General features: G+C 42.9%; 1 protein-coding gene across 5 annotated transcripts in view; it reads right to left on the bottom strand.

The window, feature by feature from the left end:
* LOC124046217 (echinoderm microtubule-associated protein-like 1) overlaps positions 1 to 24,084 on the bottom strand; it is an 80,029-nt gene that overhangs the window by 23,572 nt on the left and 32,373 nt on the right. For 2 of the 5 annotated variants that reach the window (XM_046366349.1, XM_046366348.1), the window contains exons 2-9: positions 14,568 to 14,750; positions 10,545 to 10,677; positions 8,677 to 8,733; positions 7,154 to 7,285; positions 6,877 to 6,905; positions 5,249 to 5,275; positions 2,827 to 2,956; positions 1,128 to 1,277 (exon numbers count right to left, since the gene is read on the bottom strand). In XM_046366349.1, coding sequence (XP_046222305.1) covers positions 1,128 to 1,277; positions 2,827 to 2,956; positions 5,249 to 5,275; positions 6,877 to 6,905; positions 7,154 to 7,285; positions 8,677 to 8,733; positions 10,545 to 10,677; positions 14,568 to 14,750 — 841 coding nt within the window. The remainder of the gene's footprint in view (positions 1 to 1,127; positions 1,278 to 2,826; positions 2,957 to 5,248; positions 5,276 to 6,876; positions 6,906 to 7,153; positions 7,286 to 8,676; positions 8,734 to 10,544; positions 10,678 to 14,567; positions 14,751 to 24,084) is intronic. The other 3 variants (XM_046366350.1, XM_046366351.1, XM_046366352.1) reach the window with 3 other exon arrangements.

A 24,084-nucleotide genomic window follows, 5' to 3' on the forward strand; every position in this document is an offset into this window, starting at 1 on the left:
TGAAAATACATGGATGATGGTGAAAATGATTTATACTGTAGCTAGGTGAAATAGGGCAGTGTTTGATGAGTACTATCACGACTTCCGCCAAAGTCAAAGACATCGGCGATGTCATCTACAAAATTGCTTCCAACACTCTACTCAGCAAACTGGATGCAGTTTATCACAGTGCCATCCGTTTGGTCACTAAAGCACCTTATATCACCCACCACTGCGACCTGTATGCTCTAGTCGGCTGGCCCTCGCTACATATTCGTCGCCAGACCCACTGGCTCCAGGTCATCTACAAGTCCATGCTAGGTAAAGCTCCGCCTTATCTCAGTTCACTGGTCACGATGGCAACACCCACCCGTAGCAGGTGTTGAAACGCGCTCCAGCAGGTGTATCTCTCTGATCATCCCTAAAGCCAACACCTCATTTGGCCGCCTTTCGTTCCAGTTCTCTGCTGCCTATGACTGGAACGAATTGCAAAAATCGCTGAAGTTGGAGACTTTTATCTCCCTCACCAACTTCAAACATCTGCTATCTGAGCAGCTAACCGATCGCTGCAGCTGTACATAGTCAATCGGTAAATAGCCCACCCATTTTTACCTACCTCATCCCCATACTGTTTTTATTTATTTACTTTTCTGCTCTTTTGCACACCAATATCTCTACCTGTACATGACCATCTGATCATTTATCACTCCAGTGTTAATCTGCAAAAGTGTAATTATTCACCTACCTCACGTCACCGGCTTTCTTGCCACCGCAGATCCACTTTTCATTTTCCATTTGTTCTGCCTTTGTCTTATCACACCTGGCTTCACTTACTCAATTACTTGTTTATTATTTAACCCCTTGTTCTACATGTTGTATTTGTGAGTGATTGTTTGTTGTATTGAGGTCAGCATTGTGTGGCCGTGTATATTACGTGTTATGTTTGAATTCTTGAGTAAAGTATTTTATTACTCATATCTGCTGTCCTGCACCTGAATCATCTCACCAGCTACACACAGATGCCTTTACAAGTACAGTGTACATATTAGGACAGCATCACACGTACAGCTCAGGTCAAAATTATTTCATAGACAAAGGTTGTACAGTACAGGAGAAATAAAGTGTTGTCACATTCTGTTTCTTCTCACCACTTGATGTCATCAGTGTGCCCGGTGTAGTGTCTCTGGAGCTGCTCGTCCACGTTGTACAGCACCACAACAGATGCAATGAAGTAGACCGTCTCTCCCGTGGGTAGCAGGTACAGGTTAGAGCGACAGTCACGTCCCCTGTACCCATAACTGGGCATCTTGGTCAAGATCCACATAACTTCAATAGGACATCAATGTTAGCGTACATATTAACTTCTTAAGGTATAGGGGGCAGCATTTCCACTTTTGGATAAATAGCGTGCCCAATTTCAACTTCCTGCTTCTCATACCAAGAATATAAGATATGCATATTATTAATAGAAAATACTGAAGTTTCTAATAAAATTTGCCAATAAAAGAAGCACATCCAAGGTAAGGCATGATTTATACAGACATCATTCAAACAGTTTTAGAAACATCAGAGTGTTTTCTATCCAATACTAATTATAATATGCATATATTAGCATCTGGGACAGAGTAGGAGGCAGTTCACTCTGGGCACGCTATTCATCCAAAAGTGAAAATGCTGCCCCCTATCCCAAAAAGGTTAACAGAAAGCCGGTGTTGAGAGGCTTGCACTGGAGTAAAATGATCACATTTTTGGATTCTAGTCAAGATTCTAGCAGCCGTATTTAGCACTAACTACAATTTATTTAGTGTTTTTTTCAGGTAGCCAGTAGTCTAACCTAGAAGTGACAAAAGCATTGATTCGTTTTTCTGGATAATTTTTGGACAAAAAGTTTCAGATTTTTGCAAAGTTTCAAAGATGGAAGAAAGCTGCCCTTGAAATATACTTGATATGTTCGTCAAAAGAGAGATCAGGGTCCAGAGTAACGCCAAGGTCCTTCACAGTTTTATTTGAGACGACTGTACAACTAGGAGGTCTGTATCACTTTGTGCCATGCTTTTTTCGCTATACTTGACTATAGTGGGTTGAGTCACTTACGTGCGGTGCAGAAGATCACTGTGGGCTATCAGCCTTGTCTCAGGGTAATAAGTTGGTGATCTGATGATATCCCTCCAGTGGGGTGGGGGCTGTAGTGGGTGGGGTTATATCTTGCTTGATTGGCACTGTCTGTGGGTATCGTCGGATGGGGCCACAGTGTCTCCCCCCCCCCCCGGTCTCAGCCTCCAGAATCTATGCTGCAATAGTCTATGTGCCGGAGGGCTAAGGTCAGTCTGTCCTATCTGGTTTAATTCTCCTGTCTTGTCTGTGGCCTGTGTGAACTTAAATACACACCCTCTAATTCTCCCATCTCTCTCTCTCCCCTCCCGGAGGACCGGAGCCCTAGGACCATTCCTCAGCAGTACCTGTCTATCCCCGTCCCCAGTCCACCTGGTCGTGTTGCTGATCCAGTTTCTGTTGTTTTGCCCGTGGCTATGAAACCCTGACCTGTTTACTGGACGTGCTACCTTGTCGTGCTGCTGCTCCAGTTTCAACTTTTCTTGGAACATCCAGATGTGACTTTCACACCTGTGCAATAGAATACAATAAGAATATAACTTTGGCAAATGTGTAACCTCACAATACATAGGGGGATACATCTTGCGAGTCACAATACATCTCTGTCCTGAAAGCATGGACTTTCATGCATAACTCAAATGTTGTAATGCCACGTAACAAACAGTTTCTTATCTATTGAAATATACACCTAACTGTCTGAAAAGTACTGAACCTACAACAGTGAAAAAAGGATACACCCAGTCCAGTTTGAGCTTTATGTTTGGCAGGTCCGATTTGGCTTCCAGGCAGTAGGTCTCCACAAGGTTTTTGGGCATGTACATGGTGATGGGTCGTCCCTTCAAATAAATTTTCACATACCCTTCCTCTAAAAAAAGCAACAGACATTTTCAGTGGACAATTTGTCATGACTCATTGGTAACAAGGAAGGAGTGTTTGTGATGGTGAGAACAGTGTATGAGAGGAGTGAAAATGAAAGTGTGGTTCCGAGACTAATGCTTGAGAGGAAGATGCAAAGAGAAAGAAAGTATCAACAGTTATGGTTATGAGATGTTGATGTACAACACTTTTTTTGTTGCAAAGGAGTGAATTAATTTAGTAAGGAAAAGTATAGATTAGCAAACACAGAGATGGATGGGCTTTTGATTCCCTTTTATTAGTAATTTCAAATACATTCAGACAATAACAATGAATGGTGCAAAATGAAAAGCAGGCAGTTTGCATTGTTATGTAGCATTATAGCATTTGTTTAATGTACAGTACAACACACAAGTAAACAAGAGAAAACAACGCAAGCAAAAACATAAGCTTATGGTGCCACAGCAGGGGAATGAAAAACAAAATCTGAACAAACCAACCAGAGGACACACAAATAATATCCTTGTCAATGTGTGACCAAAAACCACAAGAAAGATGGAAAAAACACACAACAAATAAACTGAAATATGACAGTCATTGAGAGGAATGTTTTTTGAAGTCAATTTTTACATCCACAGTTACCACAGAACCTCTTTCAACCTAATTCCAAACGCTGATATAGGCCTAGCTTAGTAGCAGATTTGGAAGTACTGGCTGGGGGACTTGATGGGGCTCCTGTAGCTTGGCTTGTCTAAGGGGGAGTAGGGGGTGTAGGACGACTGGCTGACTGACTTTCTCAGGGGGAGCGCAAACGTCGGGGTCTTCCTGACTCCATTGGACCTGACAGACTTGTCAGATGCGCTCTTGGAGTCAGGCGCAGTGGGGGGAGCGGAGAAGGGGCCAGATACGGCTGCTGCGGTGGATTTGGGCGCCTCAGCAGTTCCGGTCCTTTTTGACGGATGGGCCAGATATATCTGCACGGTTACTAGGTAGGTGAGGTGGTAGAATTGGAGAGGGGCCAGAAGGAATGGGTAGGAGGGGTTGGTAGAATATATCCAAGTTAGATGTGATCGACAATTGGCTGCTATGCTTCAATGGACGACCACAAAACACGGGACTGGTACAAGACAAGTTTCAGTATCTACTGGGTAACAACCGCAGGTGGGCTAAATTACTGGCGCTCTCACTCGTTAAGTCAAGTTTGACACTTTTACAAAAAGAGTGCATCAGTAGCTCAACATATAACTATTGTCTATGATAAATCTGACATAATGAAGTGACTCTTTTGGTATACTTTTGCTGGCATCAAGGTGAATTACATTCATTATTTAAATATGTTCACTTCACTTGACCCAGCATTTACCATGGACCTGCCATTTCTTTTCTTTTTTTAAATTTATTTTTCCACTGTGAAAGATGACAGCCTGGCAAAAGAACCATGAGTTTCACAACACTCTGCTTCCAAACATGTCTCTTTCTCAAATCATCTGTCTTTAGCCAAGCTTATGGAAATGACCCGCAAGCTGTGTATCAAAATCCCATACTGAAAGCCATGCAAGAGATGGCTAAAGATTTCAAAAGTAAAGACTTCGGCTGGTAATGTAAACAGCCCTTTTGAAGATACATTATACAAGCACAATAAAATTGGCTCGTTGTGCTCTGAAAAGGGTCTCTTAGAAGATCAGTGTGCACTGCAGGAAATATTTGGTGGGGTTTCTATGGTGACAAGGACAAAAGAGCGCTGCATGGCTGTGAGCAAACACATCTAGAAAGTGGCAATTCCACAATATGTTTGACAGCTAGTGTAACAGCAGCACTGCAATCAACCACACACAGTTCAAACTCTCAGTGTGTTAGAGAGTGTTTATTAGTCCACTGTTGGCTGACATATTGGGAAAGGCTACTATCACACTCACTGTCAACCCAACCCTACCCCTACCATGGGGCAGCTCTCTGTGAATTGGGCCTATGAATCACTAAGGCAAAAGCAAGAGTCAGTAGCCTTTATTATACATTCTCGCATGAGAAAAGAACAATAGCTGGTAGTCTAACTCTAATAGCAGCAGATATGTGCAATGTAATATCTGGCCGACTATGCCACATTGTGGCATGGTGAGATTTTAGGTACCAGACAATATCCTTGGGCGCAATTCCCATGATGGTGGGATAGTCTGTTGGGAAAAACCCCTCCATGCCACATATGGCTAATTTATGTGTATTTTAACGCTTTCTTCTAAGGCCTTAGGAGAACACAATGTCCAGAGAGCTGCTAAGGTAAGGGGGCTTGAGGACCAAGGCCTACCTTTGCAGTGTGTCACTCGTCGCATCCCTTGTGATTTCACAGAGAAGGGGACAGAAGGACCAGGTGAGGTTTTGCATTGGTTCCTGACCTGGACTTACTCATCATTGTAATTTTTTCCATTTAATTTTTTATGTCACCTCCGTTTTATGCCAGCACCGTGTCTCAGTCTCTTCTTGGCAACACTTAGGCTATTGTGCTTAAGGTCTTTTCTGTATCTATCTATTTATGTATCGATCTAGCTTATCTATCTGATCTACCAGTCTGAACAGGAGCAGCTAATGATTTCCCATAGGCTAAGCATGTACTGTCTGTGTCCCTTGTTTGTTTCTTTAAGGATTATTGGAAGATTAGCTTATGATGGGCTATAGAGAGATTCTAAAAAACAGTAAACAATTTCACATATTCTTTGTGAGTACTATTTAGGTATCATCTCAATTGCTGTTATGTCTAATCAGTTATTTACATTGACTGAATGACTTCTCTTTAGAGTTGAACGTTCATGACACTACCCTGGGACTATGCTGGACAACAATTCATTTAAATCTTCAACAAGACTACATTAATCGTGGTTCCAGTACATTTTCTCTGCTTATCAGCATTCAAGCCAAAGTAATCCCGAGCCAAAGTAAGGTTCAGAGGGGTGATGATCTATCAGGGAGAATTAAACCAGGTAAATCAGCCTAATGGGTTACAGCAGTCTAATTTGCCCAGCGATCAATACCATTCTGGAGACGCTTCTTTCTCATCACAATTAATCTTATCTCGTGGTGTTTATTGTTACTACTGCAGTATACACACTCATACAGTAAAATAAATAAATAGCACATGTGCATGACTCATGTTATGGAAAGGAAAAAGGAAATCATAGATGACAATGGAGGTTGAAATACTTCATAAGAACTTATGGGAGGATGGAAGTGGTTATGGAGGGATGATTATTGGTTGAAGGATGAACCTTTTCAATACGTTACAAGACAAATGTCACCACTATACATCACAGCACATCATGGAACATCCTTGAGTGGTACTCCGTGAGCTGGGAATTGACCAAGTGGGCAAAAGTGGTTTAAATGATTTCATTACCACATCATTATAACCAAAAATGATGTGACAAAGACATCATTGCAACCAGTTTTGCCTGCTGGGACACAGGCCCTGGCTTTAACCTGTAACATACCTTGTATTTATTTTGCACCTCTGACAAACAATGCTGACAAAGTGTATGAATTCAACCATTTAACCCAAACAATGGCTCAAATGGTCAGTTGATAACATCTATCATATTTTTATTTTACCTTTATTTAACCAGGCAAGTCAGTTAAGAACATATTCTTATTTTCAATGACGGCCTGGGAACAGTGGGTTAACTGCCTGTTCAGGGGCAGAATGACAGATTTGTACCTTGTCAGCTCAGGGGTTTGAACTCGCAACCTTCCGGTTACTAGTCCAACGCTCTAACCACTAGGCTACGCTGCCGCCCCATATCTATCATACGTCTGTAGATTATGTAAAACAAAAGCAAGGACATTTTCAAGGGTTATGTGACGGTATGTCTCTCAAAAGCTTTAAATCTCTCATTTACAGGGAGCAACTGAGTGCATGGCATCACTGATATAGTTGACTCTTACCTGCATTGAAAACGGGCTCCTTAAGTTTGCTGCGGAGTGAGTAAAAAAAAAAATGTCAACACTGAACCAGGCATTGCGCCAGATAGGTTTACTCAAGTGCAGATAAAGTATTTGAAAGAAAAACAAACACTACTTAATCCCAGGGTCATGTGCAGTAGGGTGAATCATTATGGAACTGACTATAACCTGTAGTTTTCCAATAAGAACGGCTTGTTTTCGTTTTCTGTTTTAAAACATTTTGCTACAGTGTGGCCTATTGTTATTAGGCTGGCTGTACCTTTCGCTGGCTCTCTTGCCGCTGGAGTTGCTCCCGGTAGAGCCGGTGCGGGTGCGGTTGCTCTTGGAGTCGCCGCTGTCTTTACGAGTCAGTGTACCCATCGTTTCGTTGGAGTTGGTTCTCCTCACAGTGCTGGAGGAATAGATGGTCAAATGGATGATAAATCTACCTAATGGTGTATTTTGAATAAATAAAGGTGCTTAAAAGAAATTGTCTAAGGAATTCTGATTATTTACTTGTAATCTCATGAAATAAATACCCAAGATATATCTCTCTGTGGGAGAGATAGTAAAATGGATAATGCAATTACCTAATGGTGAAAGAAAGAAGCATAGCCTTAACTGTCCGGGGAATAGTGTTAAACTAGGCTGTTATTTAGCTGTATCCCCTCAGAGATTCTTCAGTTGCAAATCCTTATAATGAATATAATCTATCACCGGAACTATCAAAGACTTCAAACTTGATTTTGAGTGTAAAGGTAACATCAAGCAAAGATAATACCAGCAACCTATCAATAACACTATCTACTACAAGTCCTCATATCACACTGTAAATACAGAATATCATAGTACAGAAGGCCCTATACTAGGAAACCAGATTACTGATCCATGACAGAGAGATCATTTTCCATCTCTCTCCCCTGTGACTCATTCATGGCCACATGTATGATGGTATTAGAGATGGTTGAAACATGTTAAAAAGTGGGCCATTAAAAATGCCTTCACAAAAGAACGGCCCAATCAGCAGTTCATTGGCTGGAATGTCTACCGGTTCTAATCCAGCCTGCTAGACCAAAATCCATTCAATCCTCCCATTTGTGGCTGATGTTATCCCCCTGAAACAGGGTTTGGGATGTGTGTCTTTGTGTGTGTGTGTGTGTGTGTGTGTGTGTGTGTGTGTGTGTGTGTGTGTGTGTGTGTGTGTGTGTGTGTGTGTGTGTGTGTGTGTGTGTGTGTGTGTGTGTGTGTGTGTGTGTGTGTGTGTGTGTGTGTGTGTGTGTGTGTGTGTGTGTGTGTGCGTGCGTGTGTGTGTGAGGGGACCTTTGTTAGTTGATGTATGCTAGGCAGCAGGCATACCTAGATCAGGAATGGAGTTAATTAGGCCATGGGGGATTTATTGAAACCTTTGGTCTCTTTGCCAACTTTGGTTGGCATGGGAGCAGCACCTTCTGTAGTTGATCTGATTCCCACCACACACACACAGAGAAAGAGAGAGAGAAAAGACAGAGAGAGAGAAAGAGATATCCATTCATTTCATTTAAGTTTCAAGTTTCACGTCTTCCAAGCTCTAAACCCAACAATGCATTAGTCAATATGTAACCAGGATAGTCCACTCAGTAACTACAACAATTGCCACTGTTTTCCAGGGAGAGAGATATTTTTGTGATGAATGTTGTTATTCATTGTTCATAGAAATGATCTGTTAATTCAATGATTCATGGATCTATGAGAGATGGGTAACATTGAGGTAACATTATGAGCTTTGAGGATGATGATGGTGTCACAGTTTGGCCACCCTCTCACCTGTAAGGAGAAGTGATGTAGATAAGTCTGGTGGGTATGCCAGACAGACTGGAGAGACTGGACAGACAGGGGGCATGCATGGCAAAGAAGGGAAACAGGGAAACAGGGAAGTGGAAAAGGAGACAGTGAATGGTGGTAAGACAAAAAAGATTGGTGATTTACAGTATCACGCTCTGTGATTTTTTTTAAAGATAATTGATGTGTAGATACAGTAGTTGACTATAACATCTGCATCCATTTGAATCAAGTCCAGTATTGTGGCTAGTGGATACACACTGCCAATACCAGTTTGTTCAAAGAGGATGTCTCAAGTCTGGTTTTGGACCAAATTGTCAGTTTGATAGATATTACCTTTACAGAACAGAGCTGTGGTTAAGACTGCAAAAGTGCCATATAAATGAGATAGAGATCAACTGGCGTGAATGGCGGTATGGTGAAAATGGTGTTGTGATGAATAGGAATACATACCGTATGTCTATTATCAAATATGAGTATATGCGTGTGTCTACCTGTATGAAGGGATCTCTTGTGGAAACATCGGCACACAGCACAAATACAAATAATAATGTAAACAATGTAAACAATTCTGCTTCCTGCAGACTTCCTTCCTTCTCATCCTAAAATAACACAGAGTTAGGAAGTATGGGTGGGTGAGCTATCCTTTGTGCAAAGACTTAAAGTTCAGAAGTCAAGATCTGAAGGAGGCCGAATCAATTTGGCCTCTATGAGCACACGACCAGGGATTCATTGTTATCTTTCATGCATGGACAAACCATTTACACTTCTAGTCCTATTAATACACAACAGACCTTTGACATTTCCCCTGTGCCTTAGTGTGTTACCGAGTCTAGCCTGGTCAGCTCCATATCACTCTATATCTATTGCTTCAGTCTGGAGATGGTTCACCTATACTGCATCCATGTTAGGAACTCCATCCCTTCCTCCCATCCTCCCCCTCCTCCTCTTCGTACCTATTTACTCTATAGTCTCATCCATATACCATCCATTCCTGAGTCCTGTATTGTGATAAGTAGACTCCAGGCATGAACATCATTGGAGGAGTGCCTATTGTTCCCTTGCCAGTTGTGATTTATTACTTGCACTCCCTTGGTCCCAGTCAGCTCCAATCAGTAAATCAATGCCGTCTCTGAATGCCACTGTGGTGTAAATGGGGATGCCTGTGACAGCACTGTACCTGTGTTTATTATTCATGTTAAATGTCAATGGCTCTCCCTTCAGAGGAGGGTACACTTATGCGAGGGGGAAATTAGCACAGGCAGACAGGCCACAGGGAGATAGTAGTAATACAGTGAAAGACACACAGATTGCTGTTTGCAGGAATCAAATAATGTGTTGACTTTGTGTGGACTAATAAAATAAACACACCAACAGTGCAATGATTTCATATGTTTTATACATTTTTAGTTGAGGAAGAAATGTGTATTTAAATAGTGTGCACTTATTGAGCTTTAGGGTACAATTTAGTCTGACTATACTACAATATTAATACCCCAAATCTAGAAAACACAGTCATTACTGCTCCAGTTTTTTAAAGCCTCTAGGTTTAAAAAGTCAAAACTAAAACAGAGTTGGTTTTACCCCAAAAATACTGTTGAGAGATATCTCATAAACTGGCCCTGCTGTTCAGGTCACATGGTTAGGAAAACTCCTGGCCTAAGGCCTCTACCATAACCCTTACAAAACTCCAGTTACACTGCAAAATTACTGTCGTTAAAAAAACTGTTATTTTGGTCGCACTATTTGGAGCATACTGTATTTATACTGCAGTGTACTGGAGTTATACTGCTCTCTGACTGCAATCTTGTTTCATAAGGGAAGGAAATGGGTAGCATTTGAGCTGTGTTTACCTTTTGGTTGCTGGTACAGCAGCATCCTTCCTGGAGCTGGTGGGGGACGGTAGCGTGCCACAACTTTTCTTGGGCAGGACAGTGCCGTTGCTGACAGTGTGCCTTAGAGGCAGGGCAGCTATCATGGGTCTGGCTGTAAGACAAACACACACAGTACCACAGGGTAAATGGTGCTTCGCATTGAACTAGCTGGAACATGCAGAAACTACACTTTTCACAGTGGTCAGCTATTGGGAATTTTGAAATTCAGATATAGGGTTGCAAAATGCTAGAAACTTTCCCAAAGCTCCGGGGTTTTTCTGAAATCCTGGGTTTTCTGAAAAACCTGGTAACTTTGGAAAAGTGTCCACCATTTTGAAACTCTTCAGAAGCCCTATATGGAAATCAATAAACTGCCCTCCACAATAGGTGTATGAGTAATAGACTGATGGAAAATTCATGGGATTGAGCTGAAGCATTCGACAAACTGTATTGAACATCGCCTTCAGAAATGGTGAATTCACAACTGCACCCACATATACAACTTTTCAGCTGCAATGGCGTTTGTTACCCTTCGAGCTGCATATACCGCGTGAAGGCTTTTGTTTCTTGATTAGAACTTAAGAGACCACATAGATTTTCCCTGACCCAGTCTAATACATGTTTCAAGCAAACCACCGTTGTCCCTGGGCCCAAGAATGCCAAGGTAACATGTCTAAATGACTATCGCACATCTGAAGCCATGTAATTCCTTGACTCATATCAACACCATCATCCCAAACACCCTGGACCTACTCCAATTCTCATACCGTGCCAACAGATCCACAGATGACACAATCTCTATTGCACTCCACACTGCCCTATCCCATCTGGACAAAAGGAACACCTATGTGATAATTCTGTTCATTGACTACAGCTCAGCGTTCAACACCATAGTGCCCTCCAAGCTAATGACCTTAGGAATCAACACTTCCCTCTGCAAATGGATCCTGGACTTCTTGACGGCCGCCACGCTGACCCTCAACACGGGGGCCCCTCAGGGGTGTGTGCTTAGTCCCCTCCTGTACTCCCTGTTCACCCTCGACTGCGTGGCTGCGCATGAGTCAAACACCATCATTAAGTTTGCCGACGACTGGACGGTGGTAGGCCTGATCACCGACGACGATGAGACAGCGAGGAGGTCAGTGACCTGGGAGTGTGGTGCCAGGACAACAATCTCTCCCTCAATGTCAGCAAGACAAAGGAGCTGACTGAAGGAAATGGAGGGCCAAGCATGCCCCCAACCACATCAACGGGGTTGTAGTGGAGCAGGTTGAGAGCTTCATGGTCCACACACACCAACAAAGTCGTGAAGAAGGCATGACAATGTCTCATCTCCCTCAGGAGGCAGAAAAGATTCGGCATGGGCCCTTGGATCCTCAAAAAGTTCTATAGCTGCACCATTGAGACCATATTGACGGGCTGCATCACCGCTTGGTATGTCAACTGCTTGGCCTCTGACAGCAAGCCGCTACAGATTGTAGTGCGTACAGCACAGTACGTCACTGGGGCCGAGCTTCCAGCCATCCAGAACCTCTATACCAGGCGGTGTCAGAGGAAGGCCCTAAACATTTTTTTACAACTCCAGCCAGCCAGGTCATAGACTGTTCAAGCGGTGTTGATGCACCAAGACTGGAACCCTTTATCTCTTGTATTCTTCTTTTTCTATTATTTGTCTTTCTTTTCTCTCTGCATTGTTGGGAAATGCCCTTAAGTAAGAATTTCACTGTCTACACCTGTTGTTTTTACGAAGCATGTGACATTGGTATAACATTGATTTCACATTCATTGAAACAATAGTTCAATAGACACATGCCTCAATATGTGTAGTCACACTGCTAGACCATCACTCACACCTCGAGTGACTCCATGCGCTCCATTCTTATGCCATTAGGGGCCCACTTTACCTCCTCAGCATAATTGCTAACAGCACTGATAAGGGTAGCAAGGCCTGTATTTGTATGGACTGCAGTGGCTTTGAAATATTTATCACTGCAGAGAAGCTGGTGGGGTTTGTTATGCTTGCTTTGCCAGCTGGTGTGTGTGTGTGTGTGTGTGTGTGTGTGTGTGTGTGTGTGTGTGTGTGTGTGTGTGTGTGTGTGTGTGTGTGTGTGTGTGTGTGTGTGTGTGTGTGTGTGTGTGTGTGTGTGTGTGTGTGTGTGTGTGTGTGTGTGTGTGTGTGTGTGTGTGTGATACAGCAGAATTAGATCAAATAGGGGCACCAGTCAGAGAGTGAGAGAGTGGGTGGGGACTGTATATTTCAAACGAACCAGAGGAGGAGCGATTACTTACCCTGTATCTCACTGAGGTACAGTCAAAATATGCATTGTGTGACAAAATTGACCTAAGTAACTAGCATCTCAAAGTATGTCTGTGAATTAATTGTAGACACATAATGTGATATTTATTGTGGGTGTCAGGACATGCTAGAATTAAGGAAAAACCATGCAAGTGTTTCCACAGCATAACACCTCTCACCAACTCTGAGTTAAGGGAACTTGAGTGGCATGCAGTCTAGTGCAACAACATCAGAATGTCCTTCATTGACAATGTGCTAAGTGTCAGTAGACTCAGTGGACGCTAGTGCTCAGACAGTATACACAGTAGTGCTTAGTAGACACTAGTGCACGGTAGCACAATGTACATTTTAGGACATCCCTACTCCCTTTTGTCATAGAGACTATGGACTTTTGTCATAGGGAGTAGGGATGTCCTAAAATGTAAACCGTACTAAAAAGACACAGTAGACACAGTAGTGCTCAATAGAGTTGCACAAAGCAGGCCATGTTAGAAGGGACAGAGCCTACCTGACAGGCCATGTTAGAAGGGACAGAGCCTACCTGACAGGCCATGTTAGAAGGGACAGAGCCTACCTGGCTTTTCACCATTGCTGTCTGACGATGGGGACTTTTTCATCAAAGCTCCACAGCCGTACATACACATACCACAACAATAGAGTCCAGGAAAGGATGACAGGAAGATGAAAGTAGCGTAAACAGTGAGATACCATAGATGGAGAAACAATAGGAGACTAGAATGTGAGGGAATGGGAGGGAACCAAAAGGTTACACGTGTGTGTGGGTGTGTGAGATCCTATCCCAGCCAGCACATAACGTTCTGAGAACCACGTGTTTCTTAGAGCTTGGTGAGAGTGTGGTTGTCTTGTGGTTATTTTGAATACAACCTTCCCACAACATTCTGGGAATTGGTGCAGAATAGTTGCTTAGCTTTGGAACATTCTCAGCACATTTAAGGAACTTGACAAAAAACACATTTTATTTGGTATTTCATTACTTTAACAGAACATTTCCTAAAAGTTAACACATGGTTACGTTTAAAAAATGATTGGTAATATCCTATGAGCGTTCTCCAACTGGTTTGACATTGGGAATGTTCTCAAATAGTTCAGGGAAGGTTAAGTATGAATGTTCTTCTGTAGGAAGTTCAGTAGTGCAGGTTTTCTCTGGGTTTACTAAACGTCATGTTATCAGAACATTAAGAAAACATTAGTAACGTTTAAAGAACATTCTAAAAATGTTATTTAAAAACATAGAACACAAAGAAAGCGTCAAACAAAAATCTCTCTATTGTCTATCTTGTTAAGTGTGTTCAGGTGTGTTGGCCACACCCACTAATTGAATACACTAAAATGAACAGCTTTGTTTGAGTAAAACAAAATGTAACCCTAGCTCCATCCTGGTGGCCAGTGGAATAATTCCATGGACAGGGAACAGAAGATCATAGGTTTGGATCGCACTGATGCTGTGCCACAAAAAAAAAAGAAATGTGTTTGCATGATAAATTAATTTCCATGTGTCCTATCTGTGCTTGGAGTTTTTCAAAAGTTAACCTAAGCCAGCCATGTGTTATTGAAACCTTCTCAAAACGTTAATGAAACCTCCCTGGGATGTGTGTATACCTGTATGTGTGCACATGCGTGTGTGCATACATATGTACATGTGTGTGTGTATCTGTCTGTGCCTGTTTGTGTGACGCATCAGTTACCTTTAGTGGGTCCCCTCCTGTTATTCATGGCGTTTTGCTCCTCAGAGATGTTGAGGCGGCGCACCACGTCGGCCAGCGCTGACTTGAGCAGCTGGATCTCGTCCTCCTGCATCTGGACACGCTGCTCCAGGGAGGCAATGCGGTCCATGACCTCCATGCTGCTGGCTGCCGACGCACTGTCATCTGGGGATGGTAGAGAAAGACACAATTAATATGGGTTGGACACACATAAATAAACTGGTGGTTTCGCCTGAGCTCTCATGTATCTCACATGCTCAATGGATGTGGAACACCTACAGTGTTGCAATATGTACAATTTGCAGTAGTATCTGTAGAAATATTGATTATGGCTTTCTCTCTGTGTCCTTGAATGATTTTGGTTTTAGCGTCGCACCTCAAACACAATGGGCAAAGGCTTTTTGTACAAGACATTTTTATCCATGAGCTCTCTGTCATGTCTGTCTGTCTTTCTGCCTACAGTACATGTCCGTACCTCTGTAAGTCCATCTATTATCCTCCCGGCCCATTTGTCTGTCTGTCTATCTGTCTGTTCAAATGAGCTTAACACCACCATAGTAATCATGTCCAATGTATTGGCCTAGTCCAGGGGTCTGCTCTGCTGAGACTTTGAAGTCAGTGAGATTAAATATTAATGGGAATCAGTGTTGTGTTTGCCTGGAGATTGATAACAACCTCCCTATGAATTATGCAGAGGGCAGAAGCAGCTGGTAATAAGGCAATCAAAATAGTGTTTTTATCTGTGTTGAATTAAGTCAAGACAGAGGCATAGATTCTTATAAATAAACAAAATATGGAAGCATGTTAATTCTCGGTCTCAATCTAATATGGCTGGTAATGTAATGCTAAGTAGAATAGATGCACACATTAAGGACAGCATTACCAGTTAAGCATATAGCCAGTGAAGAGATATGTTCAGTCATATGGTTTTTGCATTTTTTAAATCGGACTAAATATAACTAAATGAGTGGGTTGCTAATGACCAAATACTCAAACCCTTTTGCTGTACACACACACACACACACACACACACACACACACACACACACACACACACACACACACACACACACACACACACACACACACACACACACACACACACACACACACACACACACACACACACACACACACACACACACACACACACACACAAAGTCACCCCCCCATCCCCCCAACCCCGCACCGAACCAATGCCATCCCATGGCCTCCAGCCACCCCACTTTAAATTCACTTGGCATCCCTACAGTAATGATTGCAGCCATTACTGTACCCTCTTGATTAATGCTCCATTGGAGAGATAGGCCAGGTAAACCACTTCATACTGGTCCATACTGCCAGATAGCCTTGACTGCATGGTTAGATAGATAGATCTGGGAATTTACATCAAGATCAAGATGGTGTGGTCTTCTTTCGTGGCTTGTCCATTTCAATTGGATGTGCACTACTGTCATCCACTGAGTAGCTAGGTTAGATTCTGCATGCTGAATAAATCACAATGACAAATATTTACAGAGGAAGAAGCCTATCTTACTTACTGGGCCTTTAAACATACAGTACTCAAACAAATGGTCGCCTAACCCAATGTGAAGGCTTTTTTTTAAGGTTATAAATGATTCATTTGATGGACCTTTTTTAGATTAATCTGTAAAGCTGGAGCTGCTACTACAGCAATGTATTCTAAGGAGTACAAAGCCCTATCTCAGTGCTAGCAGCTGCTTAGGGCTTGGTACGAGCATGGATACAATGACTGCCTGTCACAGCCCTGATACCACTGCGATTGGTTAGCTGATTGTACCGCTCACTCATGTCACCTGGGCTTTCACTGGAATTGACTATTACTTATACACACAACAGGCTGCTAAATAACAGAGAGAATAAGTCAGGCAATTAAATCAGAGTAAACACACCTTGGTGATATACCTCATGGTGTTCTCTTCCATGAAAGATGACAGTACATTCATTGTTTCTCAATATCCAGCCCATGGACTGATACCGTTCCCTGAGATGATGCTGTCCAGTTCCTGAGAAGGTTAGCTGACACTGATTTAGACTGTTCTCAAGTGATATTTGTAATGTAAGCTGTCCCGTAGGAGGAAGGACCATTGCTTGTAAATTCCTGGTACTAGAAAGACTATAGCTTGTCAGTGCTTGGGTCTGGTATTTTTGTTGTTGTTGAGAAACACTGGATCAGAAGGTCATAGGACAGTTACAAAGTAGTTGATTGGTTTTTAAGCAGAAAGCCCTTGAGAAAAGAACGCACAAAATGTCTAAGTAAACCTATAGATGCTCTACATAAGAATACATGTTTAGTTACAGTAACCTCAATGTGGCCATGGATGTGTTATTCATTTAAAGGTTAAATGTTACATTATTTTGTAAGATAGCCTTCATTTTAGGCTATTTACTGTTTTACAAAAGTAATATTGAATGGTGTTTGGTTGACAATACAACCAAATATCCACATTTAAAGGACATGTATCTACTGCTTGGGTAGATCCATGTGAGCAACTGGCTTAATCCCATTCTTTAACATTTGGTTGAGTTGGAGATGTGAATCCAACATATATTTTGTTACGACAAGTTTAAAGGCTATTTTATTGGGTTATTTCAAAAGTGATATTGAATTGTGTTAGGATTTCAACCAAATATCAACATTTAAAGGAGATTTATCTTCAGCTTGGAGAGTTCCATCTGTGCCATTGACTAAGTCAGTTCGTCTTCAAATTAATAATTGAAATGTTGGATTCACGTCTACATCTCAACACAAAAATCTAAGTTAAAGAATAGGATGAAATGAAATAAAAACTCACTTTAAATGCACTTGAAATAAATATTTATTTGATTTAGTCCTATTCTTTAACTTTTCCGTCACTCTGCAGTCCAACTAATCCCAAATCATCTCAATTGGGTTGAGGTCTGGTGATTGTGGAGGCCAGGTCATCTGACGCAGCACTCGATCACTCTACTTCTTGGTCAAATAGCCCTTACAGATTAATCTAAAAAAGGTCCATCAAATGAATCATTTATAACCTTAAAAAAAGCCCTTACTCAGCCCTTTTTTTTAGCCCTTACTCAGCCCGGAGGTGTGTTTTGGGTCAGTGTCCTGTTGAAAAACAAGTGATATTCCGACTAAGAGCAAACCAGATGGGATGGCGTATTGCTGCAGAATGCTGTAGTAGCCATGCTGGTTAAGTGTGCCTTGAATTCTAAATAAATAAACTGCTTACTACATGATTCCATGTGTGTTATTTCATAGTTTTGATGTCTTCGCTATTATTCTAGAAAATAGTAAAAATTCAGAAAAACCCTTGAATGTCCAAACTTTTGACTGGAAGTGTATATTTAAAAAAAAGAAATCTCACAATAGTTATACACTGGGCCTTTACTAATCCTGTATTAGCAGACCGATTTAGCTGGCTATAATGCGGGCACCCCAAAAATTGATATCTCTAGCTTAAACAGACACGCATACATTGACTCTAGGGGTACCCTTTGGAAAGCAAAAAGTGAATCTATTTAGTTTTAAAATGGAGAACTCTCATCGGTCATTCTCACGATAGCACATTGGTAATATACAGTGACAAATATCATAGCTAAACGGGGCTGGGCTTGGGTACAACCCTGGATGGGAGACCAAAGTGTAGCAATCAACTCTCCAGTAGGAGGTGCTGCCCAGTCTATTGTTTTTTTTTTTGCTGATAGAGGACATAACGTTGAAGATCTGACATTGTTTTAAAGGATCAAATTCAACATATTTATAAAATGTTTGTCTATGTTGAAATGTGGTTTCCCTGATGACATAATCCTGTGTTGAAATTTCACCCTCAAAACATATTTTTTAATTCCAATCTCTATTTTCCACGTAGATTCCACTTCTGTCATGTTTTGTCATATATTGTCTTGTCCTTGTGCTTTCCCTTCTGTTCGTTTCCCCCTGCTGGTCTTATTAGGTTCGTTCCCTTTTTCTATCCCTCTCTCTCCCCCTCCCTCTCTCTCTTCTCTCTATCGTTCCGTTCCTGCTCCCAGCTGTTCCTCATTCTCCTAACTCACTCATTTACTCTTTTCACACCTGTCCCCTATTTTGCCCTCTGATTAGAGTCCCTATTTCTCCCCTTGTTTTCCGCTTCTGTCCTTGTCGGATCCTTGTCTGATGTTGGCTGTTCTGTGTCCTTGTCTCGCCCTGTCGTGTTTTGTCTCCTTCAGATGCTGCGTGTGAGCAGGTGTCTAAGTCTGCTACGGTCGGTGCCTTCCCGAAGCAACCTGCAGTCAATGGTCGAGTCTCCAGTCTGTCCTCGTTACTACGAGTGGATTTAAGTTTTTTCCTGTTTTGTTTTCTACTTGATTTTTCCAGGATTTTACTTTTGTCATATACTGGAATAAAGACTCTGTTTTCGTTAAGTCGCTTTTGGGTCCTCATTCACCAGCATAACACTTCACAATACGTTGACAAATTAAGTTGAAACAACGTTGATTAAACCAGTTTGTGTCCAGTGGGTTATATATATATATATCTGGCTGTCCTCTTAACCCTCAGTGCCGGTGTCAATATCAATCCATTCAGGATAGATGCTGTCCCAAGAAGTGTCAGAGTCCATTACAGAACACATCCATCACCATCCTCTACATTCCCTCTATATTCCTCACCCTGATTACCTTTCTCCAAAAATAACCAATGTCGTGATGGTTGACAAAGGCCACCGGCCTGCTTCTTTAAATGCCAGACCCCGAGGCCATTAATGATCAACAACATAGCACCTTAACCGCTCCCCCCTGTCCAATTCACAGCTTCTGTCAATGGTATATCAGGAGACAGGAATAAAAAAAGGGCTGTGGATCAAAGCAGATGTTTACAAAGGTTGTCAATATGCATTTTAAAAGACAGTTTATTATCCAACCTTATCTCTAAGTATTTTTATGCAGAGACCTGATTAATTCGAGAACCATCTAAGCTCGTAAGTGCAAGTGTATTTTCAACCAACATTTTGAACCAATTAAACCAATTAGTTTTCTTTGCATTTAAAACAAGTTACAGCTGTATAAAAAAACCTTGTAATATCTTAAAATCTGTCTCCAATAGTGATAATCCTTGGTCAGCCGTTGAAGCGATAGAGTACATGACAGTGTCATCAGCATATAAATTAATTTGACACTTTATCTCATCACCGATATTGTTTATGTAAAGAGTGAACAGTAATTCACATTCAAGAACCTCCAGAAGCTAACCAGCTAATTAGCTACAAGCTATTTAGTCATTGTTAGCCACTGCTAGCGGCTTTTACCTCCTGCACAGCCAGCTCTATTTTTTAGCCTGGATAATACTCGCCAGTCTACCAGTATCGAACTGTCTCTCCCCAACAACGCCAGATTCCTGCCGTAATCCCTGGACCACTACTTCCGATCTTCACAGCTAGCTTGCAACCAGTACCGAAGCTATCCCTGAAGCTCACGTCCCGGCCTACTCAGCTGTTCCCCCGAACCCCACTCATACACGGCTAGAGCCCAATACTCCACCGGATCCTTGCTGTAAACTCTGGACCTTGGCTAACGCCACTGCCACGAAGCTAGCACCAGTTAGCTGTGAGCCAGGCACATCTCCCTGCTATAGCAGGCACATCTCCCTACCAGCCCTGAGCAGACCCCCCCTACCACCCCCGGGCTACTAACTTTAAACGGTGTGTCGTTAGCGTAGTGATGGCTTCCCTGTCCCATCTACTGCTGCTGATCACTTGGCTACATAGCTGATGCCTGCTGGACTGTCCATTAATCACGGTACTCCATTCTGTTTGTTTATGTGTTATCTGTCGGCCCCAGCCTCGAACTCAGGCTCTGTGTGTAGTTAATCCGCCCCTCTCTGCCTAGTCATCGCCATTTTACCTGCGGTTGTTGTGCTAGCTGATTAGCTGTTGTTGTCTCACCTGTTGTTTTAGCTAGCTCTCCCAATCAACACTGTATGCCTTGCTGTATGTCTCTCTCAAATGTCAATATGCCTTGTATACTGTTGTTCAGGTTAGTTATCATTGTTTTAGTTTAAAATGGAGCCCCTAGTTCCACTCCTCATACCTCTGATACCTCCTTTGTCCCACCTCCCACACATGCGGTGACCTCACCCATTACAACCAGCATGTCCAGTGATACAACCTCTCTTATCATCACCCAGTGCCTGGGCTTACCTCCGCTGTACCCGCACCATACCCCTGTCTGCGCATTATGCCCTGAATATATTCTACCATGCCCAGAAGTCTTCTTCTTTTATTCTTTGTCCTAAACGCTCTAGGCGACCAGTATTGATAGCCTTTAGCCGCACCCTCATACTACTCCTCCTCTGTTCCGCGGGTGATGTAGAGGTAAACCCAGGCCCTGCATGTCCCCAGTCACGCTCATCTGTTGACTTCTGTGATTGAAAAAGCCTTGGTTTCATGCATGTCAACATCAGAAGCCTCCTCCCTAAGTTTGTTTTACTCACTGCTTTAGCACACTCTGCCAACACTGATGTCCTTGCCGTGTCTGAATCCTGGCTTAGGAAGGCCACCAAAAATTCTGAGATTTCCATACCCAACTATAACATTTTCCATCAAGATAGAACTGTCAAAAGGGGGAGGAGTTGCAGTCTACTGCAGAGATAGCCTGCAAAGTCATGTCATACTTTCCAGGTCCATACCCAAACAGTTAGAACTACTCATTTTAAAAATGACTCTCTCCAAAAATAAGTCTCTCACTGTTGCCGCCTGCTACCGACCCCCCTCAGCTCCCAGCTGTGCCCTGGACACCATTTGTGAATTGATCGCCCCCCATCTAGCTTCAGAGTTTGTTCTGTTAGGTGACCTAAACTGGGATATGCTTAACAACCCCGGCAGTCCTACAATCTAAGCTAGATGCCCTCAATCTCACACAAATCATCAAGGAACCCACCAGGTACAACCCTAAATCTGTAAACAAGGGCACCCTCATAGACGTTATCCTGACCAACTGGCCCTCCAAATACACCTCCGCTGTCTTCAACCAGGATGTATCCGCTACGGGTCCGCAGTCAAACGACCACCCCTCATCACTGTCAAACGCTCCCTAAAACACTTCTGCGAGCAGGCCTTTCTAATCGACCTGGCCCGGGTATCATGGAAGGATATTGACCTCATCCCATCAGTTGAGGATGCCTGGTCATTATTTAAAAGTAACTTCCTAACCATCTTAGATAAGCATGCTCCGTTCAAAAAATGCAGAACGAAGAACAGATATAGCCCTTGGTTCACTCCAGACCTGACTGCCCTCGACCAGCACAAATCATCCTGTGGCGGACTGCAATAGCTGCGAATAGTCCCCGCAATATGCAACTGTTCAGGGAAGTCAGGAAAGCAAAGGCCAGCTTCTTCAAGCAGAAATTTGCATCCTGTAGCTCTAACTCCAAAAAGTTCTGGGACACTGTAAAGTCTATGGAGAACAAGAGCACCTCTTCCCAGCAGCCCACTGCACTGAGGCTAGGTAACACGGTCACCACCGATAAATCCATGATTATTGAAAACTTCAACAAGCATTTCTCAACGGCTGGCCGTGCCTTCCTCCTGGCTACTCCAACCTCGGCCAACAGCTCCGCCCCCCCTGCAACTACTCGCCCAAGCCTCCCCAACTTCTCCTTTACCCAAATCCAGATAGCAGATGTTCTGAAAGAGTTGCAAAACCTGGACCCATACAAATGTTACTTACCCTACATTATTCATCTCATATGCATATGTATATACTGTACTCTACATCATCGACTGCATCCTTATGTAACACATGTATCACTAGCCACTTTAACTATGCCACTTTGTTTACTTTGTCTACACACTCATCTCATATGTATATACTGTACTCGATACCATCTACTGTATGCTGCTCTGTACCATCACTCATTCATATATCCTTATGTACATGTTCCTTATCCCCTTACACTGTGTATAAGACAGTAGTTTTGGAATTGTTAGTTAGATTACTTGTTGGTTATCACTGCATTGTCGGAACTAGAAGCACAAGGATTTCGCTACACTCGCATTTAACATCTGCTAACCATGTGTATGTGACAAATACAATTTGATTTGATCTGATTTGATCGGCTGGGCTTGACAATCTGGACCCTCTATTTCTGAAACTATCCGCCGCCATTGTCGCAACCCCTATTACCAGCCTGTTCAACCTCTCTGTCATATCGTCTGAGATCCCCAAGGATTGGAAAGCTGCCACAGTCATCCCCCTATTCAAAGGGGAAGACACCCTGGACCCAAACTGTTACAGACCTATATCCATCCTGCCCTGCTTATCTAAGGTCTTCGAAAGCCTAGTCAACAAACAGAGCTCTGACCATCTCGAATCCCACTGTACCATCTCCACTGTGCAATCTAGTTTCCGAGCCGGTCACTGGTGCACCTCAGCCACGCTCAAGGTACTAAACGATATCATAACCGCCATCGATAAAAGACAGTACTGTGCAGCCGTCTTCATCGACCTGGCCAAGGCTTTCGACTCTGTCAATCACCATATTCTTATCGGAAGACTCAGTAGCCTCGGTTTTTCTAATGACTGCCTTGCCTGGTTCACCAACTACTTTGCAGACAGAGTTCAGTGTGTCAAATCGGAGGGCATGTTGTCCGGTCCTCTGGCAGTCTCTATGGGGGTGCCATAGGGTTCAATTCTCGAGCGGACTCTTTTCTCTGTATATATCAATGATGTTGCTCTTGCTGCGGGCGATTCCCTGATCCACCTCTGCGCATACGACACCATTCTGTATACTTCTGGCCCTTCCTTGGAAACTGTGCTATCTATCCTCCAAACGAGCTTCAATGCCATACAACACTCCTTCCGTCGCCTCCAACTGCTCTTAAACGCTAATAAAACCAAATGCATGCTTTTCAACCGTTCGCTGCCTGCACCCACACACCCGACTAGCATCACCACCCTGGATGGTTCCGAACTAGAATATGTGGACATCTATAAGTACCTGGGTGTCTTGCTAGACTGTAAACTCTCCTTCCAGACTCATCAAACATCTCCAATCTAAAATCAAATCTAGAGTCGGCTTTCTATTCCGCAACAAAGCCTCCTTCACTCACGCCACCAAACTTACCCTAGTGAAACTGACTATCCAACCGATCCTCGACTTCGGCGATGTCATCTACAAAATAGCTTCCAATACTCTACTCAGCAAACTGGATGCAGTTTATCACAGTGCCGTCCGTTTTGTTACTAAAGCACCTTTTACCACCCACCACTGCGACCTGTATGCTCTAGTCGGCTGGCCCTCGCTACATATTCATCGCCAGACCCACTGGCTCCAGGTCATCTACAAGTCCATGCTAGGTAGCTAGCTCCGCCTTACCTCAGTTCACTGGTCACGATGGCTACACCCACCCGTAGCACGCGCTCCAGCAGGTGTATCTCACTGATCATCCCTAAAGCCAACAACTCATTTGGCCGCCTTTCCTTCCAGTTCTCTGCTGCCTGTGACTGGAACGAATTGCAAAAA

The sequence above is a fragment of the Oncorhynchus gorbuscha genome, linkage group LG10 (genome assembly GCF_021184085.1).
Source record: "Oncorhynchus gorbuscha isolate QuinsamMale2020 ecotype Even-year linkage group LG10, OgorEven_v1.0, whole genome shotgun sequence".
NCBI classification, from domain to species: Eukaryota; Metazoa; Chordata; class Actinopteri; order Salmoniformes; family Salmonidae; genus Oncorhynchus; species Oncorhynchus gorbuscha.